The sequence below is a fragment of the Cornus florida genome, unplaced genomic scaffold (genome assembly GCF_030987335.1).
Source record: "Cornus florida cultivar Cherokee Brave unplaced genomic scaffold, ASM3098733v1 CherokeeBrave_3.0.0_Hap2_Chr11, whole genome shotgun sequence".
Lineage (NCBI taxonomy): Eukaryota > Viridiplantae > Streptophyta > Magnoliopsida > Cornales > Cornaceae > Cornus > Cornus florida.
The window spans coordinates 132,034,648-132,052,370 of record NW_026775581.1 but is presented as its reverse complement, the minus strand read 5'-3'; the positions used below and the strand labels follow the sequence as shown (position 1 = coordinate 132,052,370).

At 34.4% G+C, this 17,723-nt stretch overlaps 2 protein-coding genes across 3 annotated transcripts; one reads left to right on the top strand and one right to left on the bottom strand.

Moving 5' to 3' along the window:
* Positions 1-1,460: 1,460 nt before the first annotated feature.
* On the top strand, positions 1,461-13,873 carry LOC132285841 (integrin-linked protein kinase 1-like). The gene is made up of 11 exons (XM_059788070.1): positions 1,461-2,235; positions 5,018-5,110; positions 6,185-6,268; positions 7,069-7,136; positions 7,254-7,374; positions 7,546-7,625; positions 8,773-8,835; positions 9,812-9,903; positions 9,978-10,066; positions 11,823-11,920; positions 13,491-13,873. Exons 1-11 carry the CDS (start codon positions 1,978-1,980, stop codon positions 13,606-13,608), a joined length of 1,164 nt encoding a protein of 387 aa, XP_059644053.1. The 5' UTR covers positions 1,461-1,977; the 3' UTR covers positions 13,609-13,873.
* On the bottom strand, positions 2,366-4,717 carry LOC132285840 (uncharacterized). 2 transcript variants are annotated; one of them, XM_059788068.1, is made up of 3 exons: positions 3,888-4,717; positions 3,285-3,798; positions 2,367-3,067 (listed from the first exon to the last, which is right to left on the bottom strand). In XM_059788068.1, exons 1-3 carry the CDS (start codon positions 3,936-3,938, stop codon positions 3,021-3,023), a joined length of 612 nt encoding a protein of 203 aa, XP_059644051.1. In that variant the 5' UTR covers positions 3,939-4,717; the 3' UTR covers positions 2,367-3,020. The 2 variants fall into 2 exon arrangements, with proteins under 2 accessions (XP_059644050.1, XP_059644051.1); XM_059788067.1 differs by having other exon boundaries at positions 2,366-3,067; positions 3,285-4,717.
* Positions 13,874-17,723: the final 3,850 nt, after the last annotated feature.

Here is a 17,723-nt window from a genome sequence, read left to right as displayed (position 1 = left end):
ATTATGCCATGTCCTATTAGGCATTTGCAAGAACTACTAAGGACTAATTTGGTATGAAGGAATAAAATAAGATACCAATGGAATGAACCAGATAATGGAATGGGAATGGAATGACTATTTCTATTCTCTCCATGCATGGCTTAAAAAGAAAAACTAATTTATATATATATATATGCGCAAATATATACTTTCGATGTATATTTGGAAATTGAGAAGACCATTCCTATTCTCTCAATGCATGGCCTAAAAAGGAAAACTAATCTATATGCAAACCAAATATATATATATATATATATATATATATATATATATATGCCTAATATATATATTGGAAATTGAGGAAGAAATATCAAGAAAAAGTCGACTTTTATTGAATCTCGTTATTTGAAAAAAGTGTGTTAGCAATTACATCGTTCAAGTAAAGCGATTTTTAATATTATTTTTACTCTGTATTTTTTTAAATGGGGAATCGTTCAAGCAAAGTGATTTTTAATATTATTTTTACTCTGTATTTTTTTAAATGGGGAATGGAATGCCCATTTCTTTTGTTGGAAAGTGAAATGATTTTGATGGAATAACAATTCTCCGAAAAATGTGGAGAATAGGCATTCCATCTTTAAAATTACTTTCCAAATAAAAGAATGGAATTAAAAGCATTTCATTCCACTTTATTTCATTCCATTCCCAATTACCAAACTAGCCCTAAAATTGATTGATTTAAAAAACATCACATAATATGAATTAATCATAGATTCAATTTTCCATGCAACAGGAGGTCTTCACCTTTTAAAGATGAAGATAGTGAGCTGGTTTACATTTTATTTTTTTATTTTTTCTCACCGAAACAGTGAGCTGGTTTACATTTTATTTTTTTTATTTTTTCTCACCGAAACACACCTCCATACCCACAGCATGTCCTTTAAGAAACTCGAATTCTCAACATGTCTTTTGGATTGGAGAGTTATACCATTCCGGCAAAGGGCCTAGCGGTTTGTGTTGGTTTACATTAACTGCCTATACATCATGTTTTTGTAAACCGGATGAGTTTTTATTAGAGATGGCAACAAGACAGGTTTGGGACTTAGGGTTGGAGGAACCCAACCCGAATCCCATCCTTACCCCCATTTGCAATAGCTTCCCATCCTTACCCAAAACTATTTATTAATTTGGTCGCGACGGGGAACGTTTAGGAAAGTACTTTGGCAAGTTGTATCTCGAGTCTAACAAAGATAAAATAGCGGCGAAATAATTTTTCAACCATGGTAATAAGACAAAAGATTTAAATTCTCAATTGGAACTTGAGATTTAATATATATTATTATTATACCAATATCACAAGAATACATAGATTTCTCAAAAATATATATATATATATATACAAAAAGATATCTAATGATTGAGATAGGATTTTGCTTAATATATACGTAATATTTTTTAATATAAAATATAATTAATAAGAGCAAAATTGTAATTTATCAACATAAATGTAAAGGTGACCTTTTTCGTCCCATCTTCCCTTTGCAACTGCGTGAACTTTCAATTTTAATCCTCCATTTCTATTCCAAAACCATTTAACCACTCCGGGTGTTTTGCAATCCCTAGTTCTGATTTTTGAACCTCCACTAGCAGCTAGACAAATATAAGCTTAGAAGCCCTAGACAAAAAGGGCATAAATGAACAGTATTTGGGTTGCGAAAAACGACCAAAAAAAAAAAAATTTCAAAAATCAAAAAGTGGTCGTTAAACACTAACCTCTGTCTTCGACTTAACCGCCCATTTTCACACCCACAAAAAGGGTCTCTCACAGCATATATATCTATGTGAATATATATATAAATACGCATATCCATCTGAAATGTCATTCTTTTAACCATCCTCCACAAGAAGCCCAAGAAATCCAAAATTGGGTAATCAAACTTAGGGTTTCTTCTAACTTTTAAGGTCTCAATCACTCACTCTTTTGATCTTTGAATCAAGATGTTCAGTGGAATATATCGTGACCATCCTTGGGATGATTTCGACATGCAATTGATCGGAAACTTTCTGAGTTTCGCTTCGAGAGGGGACAGGGTTGGACTGAATCAAATGTTGAGGAAAGGTATATCTCCCAACGTGCAGGACTATGACAAGCGAACAGCTCTGCATCTTGCGGCCAGTGAGGGTCATGCCTCAATTGTCGAGCTACTTTTGCATTACAAGGCCGAGGTTAACCTCGAAGATCGGTGGCAAAGAACCGTAAGTATCTATACAACATTGAATTTCATTAGTATATTAGCCTATTTTCGGTTTGATGAAATTTGTGCTTCGAAATTAGAATTGAAAAAAAAAAAAAAACAGTTCAAGGTTATAGTGCATGTTTGCTCCTTCAAATTTCAAATTTCAAATTTAATTGATTATTTGGTTCAGTAGATTTTAGGGTTAGATCAAGGAAGAAGATGAAGGGGAAGGGAGGAAAAGAAAATGAGAGAACAGCGCGGGAGAATAAAACTGATATCTCCTCAGCCTAATATCTCTCACACACATATACAAATAGATTAGAGAATAAAATACCTCTTTGGGTAATCTAACTACATGTATGCCCCCAATATGACTATTCTAACACTCTCCAAGCTAGAGAATATCTATAATTCAGGCCCACTTGGTGAACATATCAGCCAAAAAAATTTAGGCTCAATATTGTATTGAATAATGTGAGAGTCAACCTCAATATGTTTAGCCGTCTCACGAAAACACTGAATTAAAGGCAACATGAGTAGGTGCTCGATTATCACAAAATAACAGAGAAGGAATTTGAATTGCCTTATTAACTCACTAGATGTGTAAGCTATCTTCCTCTGTTCTCAGCTTTAGCACCAAACCTTGATTACCACTATTTGCTTTTTACTCTTCCACTTAAACGAAGATCTAAATAACTAAAGAGTTTCTATCACTATTTGCCTTTTACTCTTCCACATAAATGAAGATATAAAGAGCTTTGGGGGTGTGATGCTCAAAATCCAAGTAATACAAACCACCTACTTTTATCTCCCTTGTCTCACGTACCAATCTTCTTCTTCATCTTGAGATCCTAAAAAATACAAAATGAGATAAAAATGTTACCGAGCACTGGAGAGTTTTAGTAATGTTACTAATATACATCAACCTAAAAAACAAAATTGAGGAACATATAAAAGTAGAAAAACTAAAATGAGTTCTTAGATGATGAACCATTAGCAAAAGGAGGAACTATAAGTCATGTGGTAGACTATATAAGTGGAAGAAAATAAATATGCAGACATAACCACCTGATTGGGCGAAGAAAACCATGGAAGACGAGGAGAGTGGCTGTTGCTGAGACATAAGTTGATCATACTCATCGCGCGTGATAGTGATCATATCAGACTCAGCAGCCTGGGGAGAACAAGTGAGCGGAGCAGGTGAACTAGTAGCATCCTCATTATTGGACACCTGATTTGCATAGCCAGATAATTTTGGTCTACCATGAAGATCCCAACAATAATTCACAGTGTGATTAGGGCGACCGCAGTGAGTACATCTTAGGGGTTCTCTCCCTCTGCCTCTTCGAAAACTATTGGGTCCACCCTGAGAGACCGTTAATGTTGAACTGTCACCACCATTATCATTATGGACACCGGAGGCACCATTAGATTGAGTAGCTCGCTGGAGTCGACGAAATACATCAGTAAGAGATGGAAGGCTAGGACCATCCAAAATTTGTGCACGAATAGGCTCATATTCCGGTGACAAACCAGTTAGAAACCGAATAACATTGAAATCCTCGCGTTGCTGTTGCATTCGCTGAACATCACAAGTGAGGGGTTGATACATGTTCAATTCATCACAAATTCTCTTTACTTTTGAAAAATATTCTTCTAAACTCTGATTACCTTGGTCGAGGCTGAAAAACTGCTTGCCCACCTCGTAGATGCGACTGACATCGCCCGTCCTAGAATACAATTGCTTTAGGCGGTTCCAGATGTCCTTGGCATAATTGAGATGAATTAAGTTGGCGCCGATGTGAGGTTCAATACTGCTTAACATATAATAAATTGTCTGAGCATCATGTTGCTCCCATGTACCTAAATTTGGATCACTTGAATTTGGTTTGTCCTCGATCAAATGGCTGCCAAGGCCTTTAGCTTTGAGGAAAATCTCAAATGATTTGGCCCACAGGTTGTAGTTTTTGCCATTAAACTTGAAGGTCATGGGAAGGTCAAACGAGGTTGTGGATGAAAATGGGTCACAATTGAATGACATGATAGAGAAAAAAAAAACAATTTAAAATTGGGGACAAAGACTGAAATGGTAGGAAAAGAACCTGAACTGGGTTGGGCAAAACAAGGTGATGAGATGGATCAGAATCGGTTCGAATAAAACCCAGATGTTTGCTGGTACAAACAACCGGGCGGGTTAACCCGCTTTCTTCTTCCTCAAATCGTACGGCAACCACTCTGAACACCAACGATCAACCAATGATCAAACAACAACCGCCGGGCATGAAATCCACCATGGCGACGAACGAAGACTACCACAATACAAAACTCATCGTGCGATTACACAAACATGGAGGAACGAACGAACGATGATGACGGAACCAACCATCGACGACGACGACGTGAATGATGCACTCAACAATGAGACCTACCCAGGTTTGTGCTTTGATAACATTTACATTTTGTAGATTTTAGGGTTAGATAAAGCAAGAAGAAGAAGATGAGAGAACGGTGAAAGCAAAAAACCCTTCCACCCTCACTCCTACTTTTTAATAGGGGAGCAAAGATATAATGAAAAGACTAGAATACCCCTTTAGGGTAATCTATTTACATATGTGCCCTCAATATTGCTTAAAATGTGTGATGCGTTTTTGAATCATTCAGGGTATTTTGCTAAATAATATGTTTCTTGTATAATTGGTTCATCTGATGTGAATCAAGTGATACACTTTTGACATCTCTACTGGATTAACTCCATCGGCATTGACAACTATTGATACTGTCTTTTGATTGTTTAAATCAAGCCTTTGACAGATGCTAGGCTCTATGGACACCGAGATATATGCAGGATCCTGGAAGTCAATGGAGGCAGGGATTCTGTTGATGACCAGACAATGGTAATTGAATTGATACTTAAGAAGGGACTGTTATTGTTTATCATATGAATTCAAGCAATTAGATTGAGCAAAATGTTGTGTTGGAACTTAGAAGTACTTGATCTTATGTCTGCCACCCATTTGCAAGTCTTATATAATAAATTATTCTGCTGTGTAACTTTAATATATCAATTGTTCAAGGAAACCTCACATGTGGCCTTCATTTGGTCCAACACGTGTTTTTCAAATTTTAAGTAAGGTGACGGTGAGGTTTGAACTTGAGACCTTTGGCTCTGATACTATGTTAAAAATCATCTACTCCAAAGCTTAAGCTATTAGAGTGGTATAACTTTAATATATAAATGCTTCAACAATCTGCTAGCTTATGTTTATTGTGAGGAAGGAACGAAGTAAGCTTGGAAGATTGCTCTAAAGATATGGAGGCATTTATTTACTTCTGAACAGGATATTGAAGGGGGCCGTCCAAAATCTTTGTCTTTTGGTGACAGCTTCTCCAGATAAGAGGATGATTTAGGAAAGGAAATCAGTTTTGTATCTTAAATTTGAGCTCAATACTTATATTAAGATGTAGGGGAGAAAATGTGTACAACACAAGCAGATGTAGTCCTTGGATGGGGTGGAACTCTAGTTTGGACGGTGCAGCATGCCTTCTTGGTTGCATTCAAAGCATTTTCGCTTGGATGATCTTATTAAATTGCCTCTATTTGAATCACTCTGTTAGTAGGCAGATTACGTGGGTTATGTCCAGTTGCATAACTGGCCTTTTTTGACCTGACCATTGTAAATCAAAATGCTTTGAAAATTTTAACAGGACTATATGCTTGTTTATGTGTGGTTGCTTGATGTCTTAAGAAACTGAAAATCCCTGGGAGTTACTCACAAATTAAGGTATGAAGTTTTCTACAAATACCTGGGTGTGCCAGCAATACTATCAGAAAACATGACAGGAGATTTGTAATGATACCTTTTTTATTAATATAGGGCATATTTTCTGCTAACTGAATTTTTATTTGGGAATGATGTTATGTAGAAAAGATTCCAATGTTAAAAAAATTATTTCATTTCTTCATGCAGACAGTTTGTCGTGAACAAGATTCAAATGAAGTGAATATTGATATGTCTGAATTGAATTTACAGCAGTCCTCAATAATTGAACAGGTATGCAAATTAAAGAGGATTTTGTTGGTCCTTTTACCCGATGTTGTGTTTAATAATTTTTCATAGTCATTCAATTTTGTTAAAGAAAGCTAGTTCTCTCTTAGTTGAAGTAGTTGTAAATCAGAATTTGTGGACTATGTGTATAATAATACTCTGTGTATATTGACCAACGGACCAGTGGCCTAGCGGTATCAGCCTCTTACTTCCCAAAGGGAGGTCAGGACTTCAACTCTCGGAAGAGACAAGTGTGTGTGAGTACCAACTAGGAAAAAAAAAATTATTGTGTGTATATTGTATAATAGTATCTTCATGTGGCAGAATGAAAAGGATATACTTGAGATGCAACGCCAATTCAGGCATCATATGGGTAAAAGTGGAACCAGACTCTTTCTTACTGAGAAATAGCTTTAGAGCTTAAGTAGGTTTACCATGTTGTACCATATGGCAAAACCAATTGTATTTCACTCTTATCCCAAAATATTCCTTCGATTTCTTAATATATTCCAAGTATGAATGAATTTAAGCTTTTTAGCAACTGTAAATGACATTAGTGTTGCTGGAATACATAAGGAATCAGATTGGTCCACTTTATTTACACAGATTTGATGGCACAAACTCACCTTTTAGACAAGGCCACTAAAATTGCCGCCTGTATCGAAACTTGGTTCTTCCCTGATTTAATGGTTTGCCAACAAAGAATAAGAATTATTTTCAATATTATTCCTGACAAGTTATGACCAATCATTTTCTTCGTATGAAGTTAAATCTGATGCAGGTCGTCTGTTTGTGTTACTTGTCAGGGTGTATTTGGTGAATCTGAGAAGGTCAAGTGGCGTGGAACGTGGGTTGTTAAAACAGTAATCAAGAGGCTCATATATTATCCAGTAGAAATGTATGATTATGCTTTTCCTTGCTATCTCAGCATAATGAATTAGTGACCTAGTTGGTCAATTCAAGATACTGATAATTTGAAAAAACAATTCAGGGTTTTGTCTGCCAAGGATAATACTCTTTTAAGGGAACTTCGGCATCCCAATATTTTGCAGTTTCTTGGTTCAATTGTTCATGGTGAAGAGATGATCCTGATTACAGAATATTTGTCAAAAGTAAGCACAATCAGACAATTTTGTAATTCAATGTCAATCGGTCTCTCCATAATTTTGTTCCTTTTTATGCATGTGTCCAAATTTAGCTTTGTATTTCAAAATCAGTAGCCAATTTTGCTGATTCTTTCGCAACTAAGGTTTCTTTCTTTCTGGTTGATTCTGCTGCGTTAGGGAAACTTAAATGAGATTCTGGATAAAAAAGTTCGCCTTGACATACCAACTGCTGTGAGATATGCACTTGACATTGCTAGGTACTATGCTTTTGCTTCTTTCCACTCATTTCAAGAAACAACAATGGTGACCAGATAGAAATATTCATTGCTCCCATGTTTAAAGTTACCATTATTTCTTTATCTTATGGTATATATCTGCATATCATGCTTCTTTCTGATTCAACATTAATCTTAGTATAACCGTTTCCTTGTTCTCTCTCTGATATTGTAAGATGTATTTCCCTGTTTATTAATTTTTGATATCTTGTCCACTTCCATTAAAAGTAAAAATGAGTTAAATTTTTTTATGTCAAAACAGTATATTTTCCATTTAGTACCCATATAGTACCATCTTATCTGGAAACAATATGTTTCTCATACTTGGCTACCTAGCACAAAACATGTTCATGTTTGAGAGAAGCCACTTTTTTGCATAATTATGTCAGAGGGAAGGTTTTGTTTTAGTTAAATCATACACTACCATTCCCATTTTGCTTTTTTCCCAATTTCGAGAGCCTCATCCTGTTGTAAATCTTGTCATTTCATTTCTGTTTTAGTTGTAATTTCTCTTTAATTCTCTAGTTTGTAAATGAGGTTTCTAAGTAAATTAATCAGCTAAATGCATGTGAAAAAATAATTTGAGATTCAACCTTGTATCGAAAATTCGAAATGACCATTTTTTGAAATTTTAATCATATATGAATACAAATGTGAACCCATTTGTTTGACCGCACGACATGTTTCTAGATAATATGTAATATGTTTGTCACAAACAATTTTTATTTTTTATATACAAATTAAAATTCAATAATTGATATTTAATATCTAAATCAATTGATCTCTTGTCCCACCTTTTGAAGAACTTGTTTTAATATTGTCATTTCATTTCTGTTTTAGTTGTAATTTCTCTTTAATTCTCTAGTTTGCAAATAAGATTTCTAAGTACATTAATCAGCGAAATGCATGTGAAAACAAATAATCTGAGATTCAACCTTGTATCGAAATGACGTTTTTTGAAATCTTAATGATATATGATTACAAAAGTGAACCCGTCTGTTTGACCGCACGACATGTTGATATCTCACTTTCTAGATCATGTGTATTATGTTTGTCACAAACTATTTTCATTTGTTATATACAAATTAAAATTCGATCATTAATATTTAATATGTAAATCAATTGACAGGGGAATGAATTACCTTCATCAGCACAAGCCCTTACCCATAGTACACAATCATTTGCATCTCAGGTAAGCTAATTACACTAGAGTCGTGAATTATATTATCTTCACCAATTTGGTATTCTTTATTGAAAATTATTTCACGAAAATCTTACCCAATTTAAACAGTTCTACTAAAATTAAATGGTTTTCTTTTTTTTCTGTTACTAGGATCCCTAACTTGCTAAGCATCCATGTTGTATTTGGATTTACAGAATTCAAAATTGGAATACATATGGTGGAATAGTCCAAGTTGAAAAAATCTTGATTGTCAATCTAAATATTCTGAATATATATATATATATATATATCCAAGATCTGAAAGGCTTATATTTTGAAATGAAACGTCTTCAGGTCTTACACAACCAATACCATCAAATGCATAAAGTTAAGATTAAATGAATAAGAGGGAAAAGGATGCTACACTCACAATGCTACAAATAATAGCAAAATTCTACATTTTTGGGATCTAGCACATCTTTACCCTCTTTTTCTTCTTTCAATAAATTTCCTTAATATAATGTTCAATAATTTATTTTGAATTCAAGAGGTAAAATATTAAGTACGTACATAGTTAAGGATTAGAGAAGCTACTTTATATTTGAAGCCCACTGACTACATCTCTGAATACTTTTAGACATTATCAAAGAGAGGCTGAATCTGCACCTAGTTCTCTTTCACCGTTCCACGTGTTGGTCTTTTGATGCCTTGTAATTAGTCCTCACTTTATGGACGGACAAGTTTGAGAAAAAAAAGGGACCTGAAATATATAACGTGAAAAATTGTTTTTGGCTCTTTTTTCTATGCCTCCATGTAGCTTCAAACAGAACTTCAGTCAATATAGAGACAATTTATGCTTGAATAAACTTTTTGATTTGAAATGTAGACAAGTAGTTGCACATATCTCTAAATGGTAATATGCATTCAGAAATATTCAAACTGCATTTACTATCAAAAATGAAAATTAATGATGTTTTCACAAATCATTTCATTTGTTTTCTCCAAGAAACTTGCTGCAAGATGAAGGTGGCCACTTGAAGATTGGTGAATATTGGGTTCAAATGTTGTATGAGCGGATACACCCCAATCAAGACAATTGTATGTTTATGTCTCTGTTGTGAAGTTGTGTTTTAACATTTTTATCACCTATAGTAATATCTTTTGCTTTACAGGTCAAGTAAATGACAATACTAGGATCATTAGATCTTCATCAAATGACACCAACAAAGATATTCATTCATTTGGATTCATATTTTATCAGGTACTTAATCGTTGTGTGTGTGTCCTGGCAAAAGTCTAACATATCTACTTTGTCCCTATGGGACTTGAACTTGCAAACTCTTACTTCAAAAGGTAGAGGAGATACCACTGGGTCCCTTGGTGAACAATTGCCTCATTAGACTGGATCTAAATGGCATCTTAGCAACTCTCGACTCTGTAGGCATTAGTATGGAATTTCATGATGTGTGGATCTGATATTAGCAATTATCTGTGTGTTATTATTTGCATTGCATTTTCGTAAGTCTCTATTTTCACTCATCTAGTTGAAGTTTTTCTATTAGACTTAGCAACAATAAGGTTAAAGAAGAGAGCAAGCAACACTAACATTAGAGAAGATAGTAGAATACCCTTCTCACTTGTCCTTGCTGGTATGGAAATAGTAACACTTATACCTGATATTGTATTATACTCATGATTATAGTTGTCTACACAATGATAGTAATTTTCATAATATATTTTACATAAGCCTCCATTTAGATTAACTTCATGGGAGATATCCATTATAATGTACAATGAATAACTACACAGACAAGTTAATTAGTAACCATTCAGACAAGATGTCAACAAATTTATAAACTAATAATCTAAGAACTTTTCTTTGAAGCCTTCTAGAATGCTCTTTGAAATGTTGGGTACTGTGCAGTCAACCTGGGTGCAAGCATGCTCCTAAGCCACTGCTACGCGCAACACCTTACAATTTCCTACCAAAAAGGAAACATAAAATATAAAGTTCACTTGAAATGGTCTCATTCTTGCTAGTATATATGCTGGTGGGGGACTATTTTGAATCACTGTTCTTATTTCATTTTAAATGAGTATAATATTATTTGTTAGTGCTTTTACTGAACACTACATATTTGGTTAAGCTGGATAAACAAGCTTTCACAATGATCCATCAAGCTTGGTCTGCATTAGCTACGTTGATCATGAAGGACAGAAGAATGGAATCCATTAGCAATTCTGTGTTAGGATTTGCGTTGTATGGTTATAAGCGTCTCTTTTCACCCATCTAGTTGCAAGCTTCCTATTAGATTTAGCAACAATAAGGTTAGAGAAGAGAGTGGAAGACCTCCTCTTGTGCCCTTGTAGGTTGGTGGAAGATCATGTGGGCGTGAAGATAGGAACACTTTCTTTATCTATTTTTCCTTCTCTTTTAAAGTGGCATGGAGATAGAAACACTTATATCATTTTGTATTCATAATTGCAGTTGTATACACAATTTTTATGATTTGCAAAATATCAAACCGTAAGAATTTTACACAAGCCTTCATTTATATCAACTTCATGGGAGATATCCAATAGAACCTTGTTGTGGAAAATCACATATACAAGTTACGAGTAGCATGCCACTTGGACAAGACATGTCAAAAAATTTATAAACCAGCTAATTTAAGAAATTCTCTTTGAAGCCTTCTAGAATGCTAGTTCCCTTTAGAAAATGCCCCTAGGCTACTAAAGGTTTTTGGATACTTTACAGCCAACCAGGGTTCACTTATCCTCTTAAGCCACTACTACAAGCAATACCTAGCATTTTTTCATCAGAAAGTAACAGAAATATATAACTTGAAATAATATCATTCTTGCCACTATTTATGTTGGTGGGGGATATTTTGAAAGGTTATTCTTACTTCTTACTGATAAATGTGTCTTTAGTGTTTGTTTGTGCTACTAACCACTGCATATATGTTTATCTCTTCTGAACTGCAATTTATATTTGTAACGCAAATGTATAACAGATGCTAGAAGGAAAGCACCTTACTGACTTTATACATCTCAAATCCTTCGATTTTGAGCCAAAGTTTCATGTAAGCAGATGTCCTGGAAGAATTCAACAGTAAGTGAATCTTGTAGTCCATTCCAAATTTTTCCGGCATCTTTTTGATGAAATGTTTATTGAAAGAAATGAATATACTTAGATTGCATGCTATGGATACCACACAATTGCTATTAATAAAAACACGAAAGAGCAGTTATTTGCACTCAACCCTGTAATATTTTGTATGTAAAAGATCGTAATCCGTCTTATTAATTATACTTCTTTTTCTTTTCCTTTTTCCTTTTTGAATTCTGTTTTGTCAAAAAGAACTTGGTTCTGAAGTTTTTGCATGTAATGAATGTGCTTAAAGATAATTTATATAATATCTTAGGAAGCATCAATGGCACGAGGAGGCTTCAAAAAGCATTATCATTTTTACATGTTCAGATGTCCTTGTTCTATGTGAATTAGTATGCATGCATAAATATTGTGGGTCAAGAAATTGTTACAACAATATTACATGAAATACGAAAGGGAATCCTATGTGAGTGTGTTACATGAAAAAATGTTTGACAGATCAGTGCTCAATATAAATTGATGGCTTCTCTCACTCCCCTTCCCCGCTCTCACACCGCTCTTGTGTGTGTGTGATGTGCATATTTTCTTTTGAAGTATCCCACTCAAAATTCTGATAAAGAAAGCCTTTCATTGCTTGATTCTGACCTCCAAACTGAACATCAAATTGAAATTTTTGGTACATATCTTAGCCTGGTAATACTAGAACCAAAATGTTCAGGAAAAAAATAATAATAATCTTGTAAATGTATGAAGAATCTAAATTTCATGAAGAAATGGGGAAGTTCCTAATGGGATGGAAAAAACTAGCTGTACGAACTTATCCTATAGTTTACATTAGAATTGTGGCTTAATTACAATCAAAATATTAAGGAATAGAGATGAAATTGAGTTTCACAATTTATTAGTAGTTTTTTTAATAAGTGCAAATGTATTTGTTGGAGAATAATTATAAGAATCAGGAGGAAAATCTTCAATAGTATTAGAAAGCGTTCAAAAGGGGAGCGCATCCCGGAAATTGAGTTTCACGATCTTAACAGCCAAAGTTGAATATTTCTCAGTCGTGTTCTCTTTTTTATGTTGATATTCGTAATTGTAATGTGATGAAAAAATGGGTTTAGGATTCCATGCATCAACCATGGATGTCGATGGTTTATACAATGAGGGCATTATACATGTCCTCAAGCTAAAATAAGGCACTTTCAAACATTATAGAAATAATGTTGTTTTAATGTCGTACAGGCATGCATCCAAAGAGATGAAGGTTGAAATTGCTCTATTTTTACCATCAACCATGAATATATATATATGTATATATATATATATATATAGTTTAAAGAAGCTAAACATTTGAAGTAGGGGGGAAAAAAAAAAAAAAGCTAAACATTATATGAGGTTTTTTATCCATTGATTGCTATCAAATCATGCTTGTTGGGTACTCGGTGCTTGTAGAATATTAAACTTTTTCCACTTAAAAGCAAAATTTACAACTATTATGTCACATTTTTTGCTTCGTATCTACAAATATATATTTAGCTGTTCATCATGGAATATATATGGTTACCATTTGCAGGATGATAAAGCATTGCACTAGCAAGGACCCGTCTGAGAGGCCTACATTCGAAGCTGTCATACAAATCCTAGAAGAAGTTTCGTCTTGGCTGCGAAAAGCTGGTTGCCCTGTTTGTTGATCAAGTTGTAGAATATAGATAAATTCAAGCGACGGCATAAGTGAAACTCGCTTGGAGCAAGATGAAAAAAAGACTTGCATTGATGCAATTGACATGCTCTGATCAAATGGTAGCTGTTTCAGAGACCTCTTGTATTGATGTTAATAAAGCTGTTGTTTTTTAATATTATCTTCCCAACCTTATTTGAAGATTCTCACAAGATCTCACACCTATTCTCGCTATTGATTTAGTTTTCTTTCTTTCTGGGAAAGGATTACTAGATAAACCTGCGTAAATGATCAAAATGACAATATGATATCTCCTAAGCTTAAAGATTAAATTCTATGCATCATTGCTCCTTTTCTTTCCATGCCCCGATTTTGAAAATATATATATATATATATATATATATCAGTTTATATTTTTATTTAGGCGGGAAAAAAATATGAGAAAATCGAATTCCTTTTTCTTTTCCTTCTGCTCTGCAAAGGTTGCAAACCGGACAGTACAAAGCAGCCAAAAAGGAATCTGCTTGCATACAAATAAAGCACCCCGATGAACAGAGTTCTAATATAAGCGGTTTGAGCGTTTGATTCTCTTTTGCTGATGAGTGCACACAGGTAAGAATGTGGTGTACCATTGTACTTCAAAAAGAAAGGTGACACTGACATGATCACTCATTAACCAAACAATATTGTGTCATTCTAAGGGCATCAGGTATATACGAGTGAGAATCGTATTATTTATCCAAAATGGCTACGATTGCCACTCACCACACTTTCTTACGGGGTGTTAACTTGGCTATCTACTCTTTTTACCATACCAATTATGTTTTATGGTATGCAATTTCTCATTATTTACTCCACTATTTTTTTTAATTAGAATGATAGATGAGGGTGAGAGAGAAAAAAGTGGAACCACAAAAATAATCAAAAAGTATATTGTATATTCCAAAAACTGACACAAGATATAGATGTAAAATGTATATTCTGAACAATAGTGTCATATACACCGTTTAGGGAGCTTCCTGAAAAAACATTGTGACGTTTACGCACATGTAAAGAACTTTTTCGAAAAGCCAATAATCAAAAAGCCTATTTTAGAGAAGTAAGAAAATGTTGCTTTTAAAACTGTTTTCTAAAATAAATTTGTTATTTTACTCATTTGTCCATACATTTTTCACAGAGTGACAAGATTGTCCTTATATTCTTTATTGGTAGTCCGTTCCACCACCACCACCGCCATCGTGACCTTCACTCACCACCATCATTGCCTCCGCCACCACCATCACCCTTCATTACCACTGCCGCCACCATCACTCTTCATTACCACCGTGACCTTCCACGACCGCTACCTTCCACAACCGCCACCATCACCTTTCACTACCATTACTGCCACGATCACACTTCGCTACCACCACCACCTTTCACCACTGCCACTATCACCCTTCGCTGCCACCACTGTCACAATCACACTTTATTACCACCGCCGCTATGACCTTCCACCACCATCACCATTGCCATTGCCACCTTCCACCACCACCACCATCACCCATCATTATCGCCACCACTATAACCTTCCACCATCACCCTTCACAATCACTGCCACTATCACCTTTCACCACCATTGCCACCAACTGCCACCACCACCACCATAACCTTCCACCATCACCATTGCCACTATCACCTTCCACCATCATCACCATCACCAACCATCACCACCGCCACCACCACCACCTTCCACCACTGTGACCTACCACCACCGCCGCCGCCACTTCCAAGCTTCCACCATTACTACCACCGCTGTCTCCACCCTTAACCACAACCTTCCACCACTGCTAGCACCATCAACATTGTCACATTCCATTACCACCACACTCAACCACCACTTTCTACCACCACAACTATCAACATTGTCATTGCCTTTCATCATTGCCCACTTCACACTTTTTGATTGAAGGGTTGCAATAATTGTTAAGGATAAAGGATGTTATTGTCAAGATAAAAATAATCTAAAAGTTAAAAGTGAATTTAAGAAATGTGCTCGCCTAACATCTTTTTCTTATAATTTTTTTCCAACAAAATCCCTTTCACGAAGGCTTTTATCAATGAAGGACTTATAATGTGAGAAAGCTCTCCCAAACGGGAATCTATTTGACTCTCTGAATGTGAATAATGGTAACGAATAGATAATCAGGGGTGGGCCTAATTGCATGACACTCTACTCCCACCCACACCAGTCCCTCATTTTATATTTTAACATCATATTATCTACTTATGATTGCACCCTTATGTTCTAACATCATAGTGCCCGGTTGGGGAGCTTCTCGAGGCCTTTAAAAGCACTTCCAAGCTTCAAAAGTCCTTTTTTAAAAATATTACTGCGTATGACATTGATTGTAAAGCCTTTTTTAAAAAACCATGGTCATGAAGTCCATTTCAAATAAGGGATAAAATGTTGCTTATAAAAGTTTCTTTTTAGGAAGCCATTTTTTATTTATTTTTTTTTTTTTTGTAGTTTTATAGATCGATTTTATCTTATATTTCCTCTTCGGTTGCGCGCTAAAGTGGTTTACCAAGTGTTTTTTTTATATAACATCTCCAAACCAGACTCTTTTGTTTTTTTCAACAAACCACAAACTTACAAGTACAAAGTTATGCATTTGACATATTAGGTGACAAATCATATGCGTGTAAATCACAAGCTTTCTGAATCATAATCCAGGAACAAATAACAACTTATATGAACAATTATTCATTTATTCTTAAATTGAAGCACCATAGAATAGAAGAGAAAAAATACTAGCATTAATTAGATTTTGAGCAATTGAAATATCAATCTCTTTGCTTTTTCTGTGCTACTATTAGTTGGTTATGGGATGATAAAAACAATTATACATTTTCACTTTATTCATATATATAATTAAAAGTGCACCTTTTAATTGAAAGCCTTATATAAATAATTTTGCACTTCACGAAAAGATGTAAAAAACGAGGGCTTGTTACATAACTCAAAAAAAATAATATATATGTGCTAGTCTCATTAAATTTGACAAATAAATAAGAAAAGAGCGTGACAAAGTCATTCAATTCCTTTTTAGTTTCAATTTAGGCAATTCTCTCTCATAAATGCCTCCTCTCTCTTCTTCTTTTACTTATCTTTTTCTTTTTCTTCTTCTTCTTTTTTTCTGTTTTTTTTTTTTTTTTTGTCAAATTCAGCAACTCAGTCACACAAATCCTTACCCAAAAAGATATAAATAAATAAATAAATAATTACATATGGATAAAATTAGGAGACTAAAATAACAAAGTGGTTTATTTTAAAAGTTTAATTTTTAATTTAATTAAATTAAGCAAAATAACTACAAATGAATAAAAATTTAATGTTTCCTTTATTTTTTTTTATTTAAACAAAGTTCTTCTAAGTTGTTATGTACTAACTCACATAAAGCGGGAGCGGGAACGGGAGCGAAAACAAATTCGAGAGCAGGAACGTGAGAGCGATAGACTTAAGCCCTCAAAGCGTGAGAGTGGGAGCACGCTCGGAATATGAGAGCGACACCCGTTGAGAAAGATTGTGTAACTTAAGTTATGTATATATTAATACTAATTTCAACTAGTTCTACTGAGTTGGTAAGCCTTAACCATTGCAAATCTCCTTCCTACCATCAGCACGCCATGGGTATGAAATTGGTGCCAAATTTGAGTCCAAACTCTAGTGGATTTCATCACGACTTACAAGGCTCAGATAGTCCTTTACTTTGGAGGTAGAAGAAGATCGAATGAAAAATGGTCGTATCTTCAAGAAAGGAAGCAACAAGTGTCAACAGTTTACTTATTTTTTCCTCATGTATGCCAGAGTCTAAAATCATGATGAATCTTTTATCTTCCTTACACGGAAATATATATATATATATATATATATATATATATATATATATATATATCAACTATCTAAATTATGTTTGGTTGTTCAAACTCGTTTTTAATTTGTTAGACTTAATTTAGGAAAAATAATAATAATAATAAATCAGAGAGTGTGGAGATCAGCATCCAACATCTGTAATTCCATAGTGCTCTTTCGATTTGTAGCTCAATATTTTGGAATATGGTATTATGATATGATAAGAGACTCTT

Excerpts from the sequence above, each read along its gene's own strand:
- LOC132285840 (XM_059788067.1), bottom strand. The coding sequence starts at position 4,257 with ATGTCATTCAATTGTGACCCATTTTCATCCACAACCTCGTTTGACCTT. Across the intron at positions 3,068-3,284 it reads GGTTTTCTTCGCCCAATCAG|GATCTCAAGATGAAGAAGAA; the intron begins GTGGTTATGTCT and ends TGTATTTTTTAG.
- LOC132285841 (XM_059788070.1), top strand. The coding sequence starts at position 1,978 with ATGTTCAGTGGAATATATCGTGACCATCCTTGGGATGATTTCGACATG. Across the intron at positions 7,626-8,772 it reads TATGCACTTGACATTGCTAG|GGGAATGAATTACCTTCATC; the intron begins GTACTATGCTTT and ends ATCAATTGACAG. Across the intron at positions 11,921-13,490 it reads TGTCCTGGAAGAATTCAACA|GATGATAAAGCATTGCACTA; the intron begins GTAAGTGAATCT and ends TACCATTTGCAG.